At 36.6% G+C, this 14586-nt stretch overlaps 1 protein-coding gene across 1 annotated transcript in view; it reads right to left on the bottom strand.

Moving 5' to 3' along the window:
• Positions 1-14586, bottom strand: part of UXS1 (UDP-glucuronate decarboxylase 1) — a 55290-nt gene that overhangs the window by 14116 nt on the left and 26588 nt on the right. The window contains exons 7-9 of the mRNA XM_054272039.1: positions 4997-5101; positions 3730-3789; positions 1609-1730 (exon numbers count right to left, since the gene is read on the bottom strand). Of these exons, the coding sequence (XP_054128014.1) occupies positions 1609-1730; positions 3730-3789; positions 4997-5101 (287 nt within the window). The remainder of the gene's footprint in view (positions 1-1608; positions 1731-3729; positions 3790-4996; positions 5102-14586) is intronic.

Raw genomic sequence — 14586 nt, forward strand, 5'->3', positions numbered from 1 at the left:
ACTGCAAATTTTACTATTTGGGGCTAGGTCACTCCTGCTGAAAATCCTCTTAAAAGCACAATGCTTATCTGCATAGAGGAAATCAGACCTTTTCAAAAGCTAAGGTTTCTTCCACTAGTAACACCATATCATCTAAACACTGCTCACCTCCTCTCTTTTCCCCACACCAGCTCAACAGTGTTTCAGAATATAGCTGAACTTAGGACAAGCTTGGGCAGACTCCACTAACCCATAACAATGTACAAGAAATAAGTCACAGAGCTGCCTCTAGGACAGACAGGTCATTTGCATAATGAGTTTTTACTTAATGTACATGTGCACTGCAGTTCCACCTTATAAACCTTTCCTATTCATTGTAAATCCTGCATAAAATCTCTGAGATGCTATCACGACTCACTCTGTGGTTTTAAGATATAGCCCATGATTTTAAAAATTAGCTACTCATGCCTTCTAAAAGAACACTGCAAAAAATGCAACACCCTAGAGGACAAGAATTTCTCATAAAAACTGTAATCTTCAACTGCAAATGGGTTTCCAGACTGACAAGGAATATTCTGCTACAGTGAAATACTGGAGATGTCATCCTGAACGAGAGCAGTATTGGCATGTTGGACCTTAAATGATTTAAAAGAGAACAAAGCAGACAGAACCTCTGCCTTCTCTGTCTGGTAGAAGAGATAAGACAAAATTACTACTCTATACTAAAATACCATCTCTTAAACTCTTACCACTTCAGCTTGATTCTGTTTTCAAGGTTATAAAGTACTTAGAATTTTATAATTTAAAGGTTTAAAATTCTATACAATATACTATGCTTGATTTATATGTTTTTATATTAAGGATGCAAATAGCAAGAAATACTGATATCATTTTCTTTAGTGTGCCATATTTGCTAATTGAATAGTCTCCTAGAGCTTAGATGAACCTCAATTAAGCAAGATTTACTTATAGGTAAACAGTCAATGCTACATTAGTTAATGATGAGTTTCTACTTGCTGGTTAGGAAACACAAGAAAACTGGCCTGTATAATTTCTTAAACATATTTTAAATTGCATTTTTATCCTCATGTTACTGTCTTTGTCTGAAAACAGGCATTACACAGCTAGATATTCATTAAAGTCTGTAATTTATACCTATATCATTTTAAGACATTTCAAAAGTGCTTAAAATACATTGCTTCTAAGTAAGTACTCATTAAAGACCTTTCCCATTCTTATCTGTATATTCTGATTTTGATTATTCTCCTTCAACATTACACATTTATCAGTAATGACTTTATTCAATCCCATTGACTTTTAAGCACACTAAGGTCACCTCAGTTTAATCTGTCTAAAAACTATTTACTATACTGAAAGACATATTATACCTATTAAGATCATTAAAGCACATTTTCCACAAGAAGACTGCTCATCTGAAAACACACAACAGATGGGAGCAATAAAACCTTCCCATTAAAGAAAACAGATTTTGCAAAAACACGGTAAGTGCTCCTACTTAAGATGTTCTCTTTTGCCCTCCTCCCCCTAAATACACATATTCCAGTCTTGCCATACATTGGGCCTTCAGTAATTACAGAAAAAACACTGAATCTGGTACAAGTTTAATACCTGCTTCATGTATGCATAGCACATGGTCTCTGCAACCCGCTTCCCTTCATCATAGCAGGCTCTTGGACCTATTGGATTCACATGCCCCCAGTAATCCTCATTTTGAGGGTGAACTTCAGGATCTATGGGGGAAAAAAAACCCACCTTAGATTATGGTATATCAAAAGATGACTATATGTGATGAAACCTTCAGGAGAGCATTTGTGTCATACAAGTCAGCACACCTTCTCTCTGAATTCTGCACTTTAGAAAATCTTACATTTTAACACAATTTCTTTAAAGTGCAATCACTGGAAACATGAAAACAGCAGTGGCAGAAGATGAAAGACTAGTAAAATAACTGAGTACAAGCAAACAACAGCCAGCAACTGCTTTCCCTAAAAGAGTGTGTGAACAGAGGGTTAAAGGCTCAAGGGCATAAACACAACTTTTACCTAATGTGCTTTAGAGGAAATATTACAGGTTATGTAGGCAGCAGTTATGTAAGAGGCACTATAGGTTATGTAGGAAAGTAAAACATACTCAAATTTCATAAAATAGGAAACAAGGAAAGAAAAACAGAGAAAATAGAGATGTACTGCATTCCTTACTGAGGTAAGGGTGATGCACCACAAAATACTTACATTTCTTCTATTTTACCCTAAGCATTTTTACTAGCTATGACTGGGCACAATCAGGTTAGACAATGCTTTGGTTTGATCCAGCATAGAAGTTCTTGATTATAAAAAATAAACAATCAAACAACAATCACCTAGGAACCTTACTAGTGTGTGCTTTACATGCTTGAAAAATTACAAACTATTGGTTAAATCTCCCCCTCTGTTGTCTTTAGAATAGTATAATTTCTACTGGGTTTGAAGTTTGCATTACTATAGAACTTCCTAGTGCTGAGAGCTAATTTTTTGAAACAACCTTGACAGTCAGTTCTGATTAAACCTTCCAGATTTTATGCTGTTCAGACATGATTATGAATGAATTTGTGCCATATGGCAGCCACAGAGCAATGGTAAATGCACAGAAGTTCTACATGACTATAAAAACTCACAACAATCTTAAAAAGGCCTGAAAAGATGCTGTGGGAAAGGAATACTCCAGAAGGGAGATTGTTCAGTTGCAGAAGAGTACTTGGGGCTATCATTTTTCCCTGTAGAGCCTGACCATAGATAATCTAAGGCTTAGGAGGCAGTAGGAATGCTGCACATGCTCAGGCCACTTTGGCTGGCCAATCATCTTAGTGATCCCTTGCTTGGACATTTACTTTCCATCTTCTGAAGTTGCTCCACCAAAAATGTACACCTGGATCTGTGTTCTTTGTCCTTCCTCACTCCTTGCTCACAAAGCTTTTAAAAATTACATTCTCTTTAACCTTTGACCATTTTTTGTTTACTTGTTTGTTCTTTTGAGCTGAGACTCAAATCTACTCCCACTGAGGAGGGTACTGTGCCTGTGTATCTGCACTAATCTTTCAACACTGCTGTTATCAATTACGCAATAGTTCAGAACAGAAGGAAGGTTCTCTAGCAGGCACAGGGTCCCTTACAGACCCTAGGAAGTACTAAAGATTCTTGCTGCATCCAGTCACCATTCTATCCATCATTCTTTCACTCCTTCACTTCTAAGTAAAGATGGACAGCATTCCTAAATATTACATTTTAAGAAACACCTGAAGAACCTGCATGTACAATCAGTATTTTCTTAGCTTGGAGGTTACGTCCTTTGTCTCTTAAACATCAGGGCAATTGCTAAATCTTAACAATACAATTCCTATGTGATGGGGAAAAGATATGCATATTTAATATTGAAATCTTTCTTCTCAGGTTTTCATTATGGCATCTGGACTTTAGAGTACAACACTCAATTTTCCCCACAAGCCCTTTGGAAAAAGAGATATAAACCAGGACACAGGAAAGATACAGTCAACACTGCAAGTCTCCTACCACCACTCTTGACTAGATACATAAAGCAAGCACTGTAAATGCCCTTCTGTATGAAGAACATCTCCTAAAAAAGCAAGCTAAGATAGTGATGAAAATCTATCATTTTGGTATCTGACAAAAGATGTAAATATCCTTCTACACAGTCATATCTGAAGAGCTCTAAATACTGTTTTATTCTTCTTACCTCCATAAACCTCTGACGTAGAGGCCAGCAGCAGCCGTGCTCCAACACGTTTAGCTAAACCTAGATTTTGGGCAATGGGGAAAGAAGAACATAATTAGAGCAAGTGCAAGAATCTTTCACTCATGCTAGCTGCTTTAGTGTGATTCTGTTTTACATGTTTTTAAAGACAATTTGATCTCTTTCTGTAGGCAAATTTAGTTGTAAATCACATCCATAGCTCCCTCTTCAAAACTAGAAAAATTAAGAAATAGCAAAGCAAACATGTCCCATGTTTGCTTCTGAGACTAGCAGATGCACTGAATCAAGATCCAAGAACTTAATCTATTACAATCTAAATAAAGGCCAGGGAAGCATTCCACTTAAGAAATCAGGATCTTGAAACAACATAGTATATTATGATTACCAAATCCTTCCTTACATAGATTAAAGACAAGCCATGTAAAGAAACTTACACAGAATAACATGTTATAGGAAAAAAAAATCAATAATTTCTCCTTTATTATGCCCTTTTAAACTGCTTGGATCATCCTACCCATCACTTGAGATTATTCTCCATTCCATTCCAATGGCTTTCTGTTCTTCAAGCTGGCATGGCAAATCCGACAAATTTCTCACCTCTGTCATTCTGGTACCTCAATAGCTTCTGAATCACTTGATTCTCTGAACTGTACTCTCTAGAGTATCACTCAAATAAGAAACTCAGCTATGCTAATGCCCAGGAGTTTTTCTGACTCAACAATTCTTAGGACCACTGACACTCAGATCAGCCTGCATCATACCAAATGGCAGAAAGATGGGAGGAAAAAGTAGTGAAGTCTTGAGGCCTGCTTTTCACTGACCCATTCCCAGCATCAAAACTAGCAGACAAAGCTGAAAACATGGCCTTGTAATTATCCAGCATGATGCTTGACATTAAACACTCTTTCAGAATTTGCTAGCAATCATGAACACAACTATGCCATAAAAATCCCATGCTCTTAATTGTTCCTATTACTTCTGCAATTACTGCACACTCCATAGCCAACTTACAGGCACAAAGCTCTTGTCCTTTGACAGCCATGTTATTAGGGTTCATGGGTTCATTTGCAGATATATTTAAAGGAAAACAAAAGTCTTCAAAGAGGGTAATAATGCCCCCAACCTTATTTTACGTAAAGAAACAACTTTTTAAAATGTACAACTCATTTGCTTCATCCTCCCATCTCTGCAGCAACTCTGTCAGGATTATATGATGTCTAACCAAGTAATAAAAAAAAATTCCACTTACCCAGCATGTTTAATGTCCCAATAGTGTTGGTCTTCAATGTTTTTATAGGATTATACATGTAATTAGGAGGAGAAGCAGGAGATGCTAGATGGTAGATCTGGTCCACTACAGAAAAATGGAGGGGATAGCATTATTATTTTCCCACATAAGATATTAAATGAGAAAGCACTGAAGTCAAGAAATAAGTATTGGTTTGTGCAGTTCCTAGCACTGGAATCCAGCACTTCCTGTATCACTACTTACAGATTATATGTACACAAACCTGTTGCAATTCTTAAGAAAAACTTCATTTTAGTAAAACAATACCTAGAGGCATAATGTAATATTTCGACACTGTTGACATGGATATAAATGTCTGTGTTGGTGTTCACACTTTTCCACTTATAAAAAATTTAGCTGAGAACTTCCAAAATGTTTAGAAGCTGCAAAAATATTTGCAACATTCTGTTATCCTCAAGTTTTTAAGTGGCTACAAGCTTCAGAGTGTCTTTCTAAAGTACACTGTGAAGCAAAAATGATAGAAACATTTTTTCAATATGAGCAGAAACTTTCTGGGGAAAATAAATACTGTATTTTTATTTCTAGATCATCTGCCAATGAAACATGAATCAGCTCTGTATTATTTATATATTAAATATACATAGCAAGATACAAGCATGCAACTTTTGTCTTTTTTTCCCCTGTTACTTTTGTCACATATATGCAATGCTTTGAATAATACAGTATTTTAGCTTTAATTAAAAAAAACAAACACACAAATCAAAACACAATAAAGAGATTTTGACACACTCCTCCACTCCCTATAATGAAATACAATAAACTAAAGAACTAGTTGAAATTCATTGTCTGAGATGATTGAAGGCTGTAGGTATTAGAAACAAATTTGTTAAATTACAATAAAAACAAAGCAATGAAAACTGGATTCAGTGTCACAGGCAGTATCGAATATTCAAAAGCTCAACCTGCAAGCCTTTCATAACATGACTGTTGTAAATAGTCTTCTTTCTGTCTTCTATGTAACTTGAATCACAGCAAGCCAGAACTATCTTAAAAAAACCACCCATGGATAAGCAACTGCAAAAGTAAAAATTAAACACAAGATCAAATGAGATGTTTAAGGAAGGACAAATCCCCTACACTAAAGTCATTCAAGAAAAGCAATCAAAAGGTGAAGTAACAATTAGAATGGCCTGATAAAATAAAGGGAAAATAACTCCTTTGTGTTTTAAAAGAAAAGTTAGGGTTTCGGTTTTTTTTAAGAAGACTTGACATTGAAACCAGAAAGAAGCTGGAAAAGTCAAGGCTAGTTGCTACTCTAACAGAAGAAAATACTGCACGGCATAAAGCTGCCCTGCCCTAGAACAGAACACTACTGGTCAAACAAATGTTTTCCTTCTATAGAAAATCACAGCCTTAAAAAATAATCTGTACTTTGACCACATGTTGATTTCTCATAGCCTTCTGTTGGGGGCTTTAATTTTCACAGTATCTGTGACATTATGAACTTTTTCCTCTAATAAATTACTTTTTCTACTTAAAACAGGTTAGAAGCGCCCTTGACTATCAAAAAAACCCCAAAAAACCAAACCCAAAACCAAAAAAGTTTTCCTTTTTCTCTATTTAAATACAACTACACTTAAACAGCACAAGCTGTATATGAGTTACATCTAGTAGAGAAAAAAATAAAAAGATCAGAAATGGTTTGAATTGGAAGAGACCTTAAAGATCACCTCAATCCCACCACACATTCCACTAGAAAAGGCTGATCAAAGCCCCATCCAGCCTGGACTTGAACACTTTCAAGTGTTCATCAGGCATCCACAGCTTCTCTGGACAACCTGTTCTGGTGCCTCACCACCCTCACAGGAGTGCTTCTGTTTCCTACCTCTAATCTAGACCCTCTTACAGTTTAAAGCCATCTCCCCTTATCCTATCACTATATGAAAAAATAAAATATCAACTATGAAGTTATCACATGCTTTGAACTAGCTGAGAACACTGAAATATTAGAGGAATGTGCCTCCTGTTGAAGACTTCCTTCACATTCTCAAACATCATCTGACAAAGCAAATATGCAAACCTTTGCTTTCTGACCTCTAATATAGTTTAAAAAAGCAGACTAGTAGGGCAAGAGCATAAATAAGTGGCTTGAATTATCCATGTGAAAGTCACCCCTTATTCTTCAACAGCCTATTGGGCAATGAAAAAATGAAAAGTAGGTAAGCCTTCGAAGAACAAGTATCTCCTTCACAGTAAAAAATCACATTCTTTTTAAGATAAGCACATGTTCTGGTAATAATACTTTAAAAATACCAGCAATATTAGCATGGTAAAATATTCAACCTACTTTCTTTCTGAATCCCTAATGAAGTTTTCTTGTATATAAATCAAGTTTTTCTAGATTAACTGTTGTGTCTATTGTCTACTGGGCAAGCTCAGCTCCTGATTTTTATGTAACACAGCTTGGATAAGCACACACTGGTTCATCCGGAGGAAGCATTTCAAAGTTCACCACATACTGCAGCCCTGCATTATCACTGCAACACAAGAAATCATGCAAAATAATTTTATTCACTGATTAAACTCACAATGTCAAGTGACCAAAATAAGGAGAAATTATTTCAAGCCATACCTCACCCTAGAGAACAATTAACTATCAACATAAACATAAGATGAGCTCCTAAGGCAAACTTAATGACTGTTACTGCGAGTTTTACTGTCCTGACAGAGTAATGAGATTTGACAGTATGCTCATGCAGATGCCACAAAACATATCTGCTTTTATGTTGCCATTCTCTCTTTGGTCTACAGCTGTTTATCTCTACAGAGCAGGGATGAATTGCTGCCTAGAAGATGTCAAAACAGCCCAGAAAGGTAAAGAGAGACGGTTTTGGCAGATGTGTAATGTTGAATATTTATTCTCACATAAAAAGGTGCAGAGAAGTAAAATTTCATGTAGCAGGTTCTCTGCTATTTGTTGTTGAATGATCAAGAAACAGTACATCCAACCCCTATCAACTCTGGTGCAGCATCAAGAGTTTGTCACAAAAGGCACCTGTAATAGCAATACAAACAGCATCCAAAGATGACCTGATGGAGTGAGAGCTGGCAAAACAAAGTTCCCAGCTCAGGCTCAATTCCAAGCCCTGCCTGCATTGCTAATCCACATGAAACTTGCAGGAGTTTCTTCTGCAACATGAAGCTAGTTAATTGTTCTGCATGATGAAGTGAGACATGGAATAACTACTCCTTACTTTGGTCACTGTGACACTGTAAACTTAGCAGTGAATAAAGCTGGAATCAATTTTTGTGCTGGGGAAATGATGGAAAAATGTAGCATGGGGTAAATTTTAACCGGATTACTGAACTTCAACACACTTCCTACAGATGAATTCTGACCATGAATAAAATACATAACTGACCCAAGTTTTGCTTTAAGCATCCTCTTCCCACAGCATGCTACTGTCATAAAACCAAAGACAAGGGGTAGACTGGAAGCTGGGATAAGGAATGCTCTGTAAAGATGCTGACTGATGCTTGCAAGCAGCAAGCACAATACAAACACAGTGGTGCAGAAAAATTAACGAAGTAATTGCTGAGGTCACCTACAGCCAACCCAAAGCTGAAGTCTGACCTGAGTTTTATGCTGTTTTTTTCTACCTATTTCTTCATAACACTTTCTAAATTAGTTTTGACAAGCTCTGGTGGAATTTTGGAGAGAGAAAAAAACTTCAAAAACATTTTGGTCTGTTAGTAATTTACTGCCCAATCCTAACCTGTCAAAGCAGAAATGAAATCTTTCCTGCCTCCCCTCCTTTCACTTTGTTTTGTGGTTTCTTTGTCTTTTTTTTTTTCCCAATACTGCTAATTTTTGACACACAGCAACCCATATAGGAATGGTTCTTTTAATGGCATGTGGTAATTCAGATACAGAAGGTCAAAAACTACCATTCCTTTTGCTCCACAAGGATACAGCTAGGCTTGTGATCATCCAAGTGGTCATATAACTGTTAGCTATAAAGAAATGCATGTAAAATACAAAACCTCAAAAACTCCTTATATTATTCAAGTTTATTTACTTATTTTTAAACATTACACTAAGTGTGAAAAACAGTGCAAAATAAAGATGGAAAGCAAGACAGCAAGCAAGAAAGCACCCTCCTTCTTTTAGTCCTTCATTCTTCTTTTGTTTCCCAGCTAGCAATTGTTTTAAATGAAACAAGGAGCTGGGGGAAAAAAACAGGTTTTCCTTGCCAGATGTAGAGTCTTGCCCTTCTTATTTGCTTCAATGTACTTTCCCCCCATGCATAAAGACAAAAATTGATCCCTGTATGGAAAAGGCACAGCAAGAGCAGAACTTGTCAAGTGCCAGATGGCCATCTTCTGGAGCAGAGGACAGGCAACCAGGCAGCTACAGGCAGACTTCTGCCTCTTGCCTGGGAAGGAATCTTTCGTATATCAAGCCTCAGACCAATGAAAATATAACCATTTTTCCAAAACATTTGGAGAATGCTAGATATTTCAGTAGGGTGAAAAGTTTCTACCACAAACTTATCAAATTTAATCCCATCAGTCTGACAAATGCTGAAATAAGAATAATTGTTTCTCATTCCACCCTCTCTCTATTAACTGTCAGATCTGAAAAACACCTACTTTTTTTTTTCTCTCTTAGAATTTCAGCAGACCAGCTAGAGAAAGCCATCCACCCAGCTTGGCTGACAACCTTGTGCATTGTAGCACAAAGTTAACAGTTATTTAAGATAGCAGGAAACTTAACTCTGTTCCAGCCAGAGCTGAGGAAAGCTCTCCAAACTAATAGCTTTTCAAAGGATTAACTATTTGGGGGCCTGGGACAGTATCTACAGAAGGACAGAAAGTAATACATATAGTAACTGACCTCCACAACTCTTTTTTGTTACAGGAGGTAGAGAAGACTTCCAACACTTAATACAAAGCCTTGAGCTGGTTTTGCAATAGTCATGGCGTAATTATTTGAAAATGATGTGTGAACAGTTGTGCAAAGTGTTGTGTTAAGGACCACAACAGAATAACAAATGACAACAATAAAATTCTGCAAGTTTTATGCGTAGCTTATGTGGGAGACTAGAACTTTTTTAACTGTGAAGACAGCAGCAAGTAGTTTAGCAAGCACAGGATCGTAGACCACTGATAAAGAAAAATTAAATTTGTAATGTTACAATTGTATTGGAAAAAAAGGCCAAAAAACCAAATTAATTTCAAAATAGCACAGACACAAGCTGGCATAAACATTCAAGTCAGGTACACAAGGTACACTGCGGCAAATATAGAAGTCTGTGCTCAAAATAAGGTTTAAGCAACATATTGCAAGATAAACAGCAACTAATGTTTGCCAATTATGCCCTTCTCTATGTGAAAAGTTAAAAAAAAAACCCTAAAATTTAGCATACATGGAATCTACAATATCTCAATTTGGACACAAACATTCAATACTGTGTTTTCCTTAATGCTAAACAAGAATGATCAGTAAAACCACTTGTCCTAGGGTGACTAGGACAAAATACTCCATAAAACTCATAAATACTGTCATTAACTACTTTCCTTCATATCATCCTGATTTTCTAGCCCTAATACTGCATATGTTCTCCATGCTTGCTAAGTGAATGATAAGGGAGAAATCTACTGCCTTCCCTATGACAGGAAATGACCTACATCTTCAATTTCTGCCTTCCACATGTGTCACGGTCCAGAAAGGACTAAACGGGTCACTAACTCCACTAAGCACCTGCATCTATCACTGTATCTGCTAGTCAGCACTGAGCAGAAAAGCTTTGATCAGAAGCATGCAAATAGGTTTCTACAGCTTGAATGTATGGACTTTTCTTGTAAAAAAAAAAAAAAAAAACCAGCTATGCTGATTTCATTACTGGAGGTCAGGCCAGAGAAGCTGACACAGTGAAGTGAGACATTTCTATTGCCCAGAACTAAAAAGGACAAATACTAGTTCATTTACCTGATGCTAAAGATGCTGTTTGTAATGTCAGGCAAACTGGAATAACTTTATAAAGATTCATCATATTGCTCATACTGGAGCAGTTTTGGAGAGCCTCACACCAGACCAAGATCAAGGCACCACTGCACTTGGCTCTGAACAAACAAAATAAAGTAGCATTTGTTACCCTCTGCCTTGCTATAGACTTTCCTGACCAAACAATTTAAAAACAGCAAGCGGAACATGTTAAGCACAGAGAACAAAGACTAGGAAGAGAAAAATCTGGGTAGTATGGAAGCCAAAGAAAAACAAAAAAAAGTGCCATGTATTAAAGATATCCTTTGTGTTTGTATTTGTATGTGTTTTCAATTACCTGTGACAGGACCTGAAGACTGAACAACTCTGAGATACTGTAGAACACTGTTTAGTAAAATGCAACCATCCTGACACGTGGAAGGCTGTTACTCACAAGGCTATAGACTATTCTTCTGAAGGCTACAGACTATTCTTTTGACCAATTTTGTGAGACTGTTGGTCTTAGCCTTAAAAATCAACTCTCAGGCCTACAAGCCAGCAAAGTCCTTAAAAATATAAGTTTTTTTTAGTCCCAGTCAAGCAAATGATTTATTAAAATTCTATAAATACTGTTACTTTACTTACCTATGTACATGTAACTAGCAACTACAACACCTCCTGCAAACTCTGAAAGACAATATCCTTGCCACTATGTGTATCATGTGCTAACACACTGTCTCTCAACATGCAAAATGTGTTATTATATCATTTTTTAAACATTTTCAGTGAGAGTCAAAAGAGCCAAAACTACCTTTGTGTTCACAACAGTCACTGAAATTAGAGCAAACACTTAAGAAATGTTTTTCCAAAAACTGGACTGCTGGCATGAGGAATTTAAACAGAACAACAAACCAACAGCAAAACTGAACACCTTTATTTAACTGAAGATCAGTTAATCTCAGAACATAAGCCATAAAACAGTTGATCATTACCTACCACTTACACTTTACTTTTCTCTCATTTCATTTTACATTACTTAAGTAATGCAAATGCACTTATGTTAAATAAAAGTTTTGAGCATCCGAATGGACCAACTCCTCACTGCTCTGTCCAAAAAAGAGTTTGGGTAGCAATTTCAGTTGCCACAGACTGCAATTTTAGAAGTATCATACGGCATTTTTCAAAACATACTGTGCACCTTTGATTAGCGGAGTGAAATCAGTTCAACTGACTCAACTGTTTCCACTGTTGACTGTCAATCTGTGGCATTTTCAGGCCTGTTTTTATTTCCAATTTGTGAATGGTGTAGTAAAAGCAAACCAAAACAACACCACCAAGCAACCAAAAAGAAATACAAGGCCCAAGTGTGCTCCTGTGAACTGTGCAGCAGTTCAGCTGAGGACATTTTTCAGATAGAGCAGATGGCTGGGTTTAAAGGAAGTGTGCACCTATCACTTTACAGAAGATTGTTTTAAGGCTTCCAAAAGTTGCTGAGGAAGCAGGAAGAAGAAACACCAGTGGGAGAAGGATATGGGCTAAGTATAAGCGTCTGATGTTTTTTTCAGATTTATTCAACAGCTGAGTGTGCCTAAGGGTAGTTGAAAGCCAGACATCAAGACTGAGAACTGAGAGGCATTTTTTCCTTCTTAGGGGTCCAGTTTGTGAAATGATCATGTGCCTTCTTATGACAGCACCTTGAAAGTGGCTTGGTTTTTCATGTGTGTAGTTTTGGGGATTTTTTCAGGTATATGGGCTGCGTATTTTTGGCTGTTTTTTGGGGGGGTTCTTTTTTGTTTGTTTTGTTGCGGCTTTTTTTTTTCTTTTTTAAAACACATATATTTAAGTATAACAATATTTCACAATAGAAATAGAGACTTGGGTGGCTTGAAGTGACATAAAAACAAACTCTTACTTTTTACAACAAACACAGAGTCAACTCGAATGCAAAGGTGAGTATAAACAAAACAGCACTAATGCTTATGTCACTATGGAAACCAAGTACATTACAAATAACATACATTTATTTAATACAGAATTTCCTTTGGCATTTTCTAATGCAGTTTATCTATTACCCTAAATTGGGGTACATCACAGTAACACCAGATAAAGCATTAATTCTCATTTGTTTTCCAATTAACATCTGTGAGTCCTTACAATATGGTTTGTAGGAACATGAGCTACAGTGCTCTCAAGTGACTATCTTGGGGCACTTGTAACATTCATGAATGCAGAGAATGAGGCAGAATATAAGTAAAGGTGTATTTCTATTTTTTTTTCCCGATACTACAAAAAAGAGTGTTAAGAGATTTTCTTTCCAGACTAGCCTTCAGAAAAAAACCCTCTGTCTTCCTGTACCAAAAAAGTGCCTATTTAATAGTGTATTTAAGCTGTATGTGAGGGATCAGGCTGAAATGAAAATATCTTTAAAAACACAGAACTGAACTATAAGAGGAAAAAAGGGTTAATATAGCTATTTCCAACTTCTTTTTTACTATTTTTTATCTTTCAAGATTCCTGAACTACTTTCATTCCACTAAAGAACTCAAAACCCTTTTTCTTCTGCTTGAAAAAAACAAAAGTGAAAACTTGAGCATCTCCTATTGACATTTCCAAATGCTAAAGCAAATAAAATCCTAGTAGAGGAGAAAGACATTCAGCACTAGAGATAACTACAGTTGTCACAAGGCTAAAAAATAAAATGTGTGTTTATGTGATTTATTATTGTCTCTGGCCAACCTAGATGAAGATCCAAGAATGCTGAGTCCCACTTGGTGTCATGGTTCAAAGACAAAGACGCAGCCAAGGCAGATTGTGCGTAGGCACCACTGTGAAGCTGAAAGCTCCCCATCTTGAGACTAAATTCACTTTTCCACATCCAAAGAGAAAGCACTGCTCTTTCTAGACCAAAAATGAGGTCTCTCTCAGAAATAAAGCACTGATTATCCTCTCTGGAACTGAGCTGTCAAACAACCTTATGTAACCTGGTTTAAACAGGACAGCAAATACAGGGAAATTCTTTAGACACAAACCTACTTTTTGTCATGACTGCACAGTCATTCCAACTTCTATTTACAAGTAAAAAGGAGAAACTGGGAGTAAGAAAAGAAGTATTTCATCTATATGCCAACTTGCTGATCTGTTAAAAAACTGTCTCCCCATTGCCTCATTGGACTATAAACTCTGCAATGAAATGAAATTTTACCGTGTTCTTAGTGTACGAAAGTTAATTTTATTTTAACACTTAGCCATGCCAGCCTCAATTTACACTGTTGGAAGATGAAAAGGCATTCAATAAACTACCCACTGAATAACGTATAATAATTAGCTGTCAGGACTAAATAGGGAATTGGTGTCTTAATTACACAAGCCATAGGAAAGGTAGCTGAAGGATCTCAGAATTCCCATTCATTAGTGCCTAGTTAGCTGGGCAACAATATAGCAATGATGATAATTCTCTGAGAAAGTCTCAAATGTAATCAGTCAGAAAGAAGGAAAAGAATGGAAAAGATTAGAAAAGCTGACAAATTGATCTGGCTGAGGTATGAGCTACCAGCACCTGGAGTCAGTTAATAAGATCCTTGTTCCATTATCCTGTCAGCGGAAG

The sequence above is a fragment of the Melozone crissalis genome, unplaced genomic scaffold (genome assembly GCF_028551555.1).
Source record: "Melozone crissalis strain CALT ecotype California unplaced genomic scaffold, PUWL_Pcris_2 ptg000013l_1, whole genome shotgun sequence".
Taxonomy (NCBI): domain Eukaryota; kingdom Metazoa; phylum Chordata; class Aves; order Passeriformes; family Passerellidae; genus Melozone; species Melozone crissalis.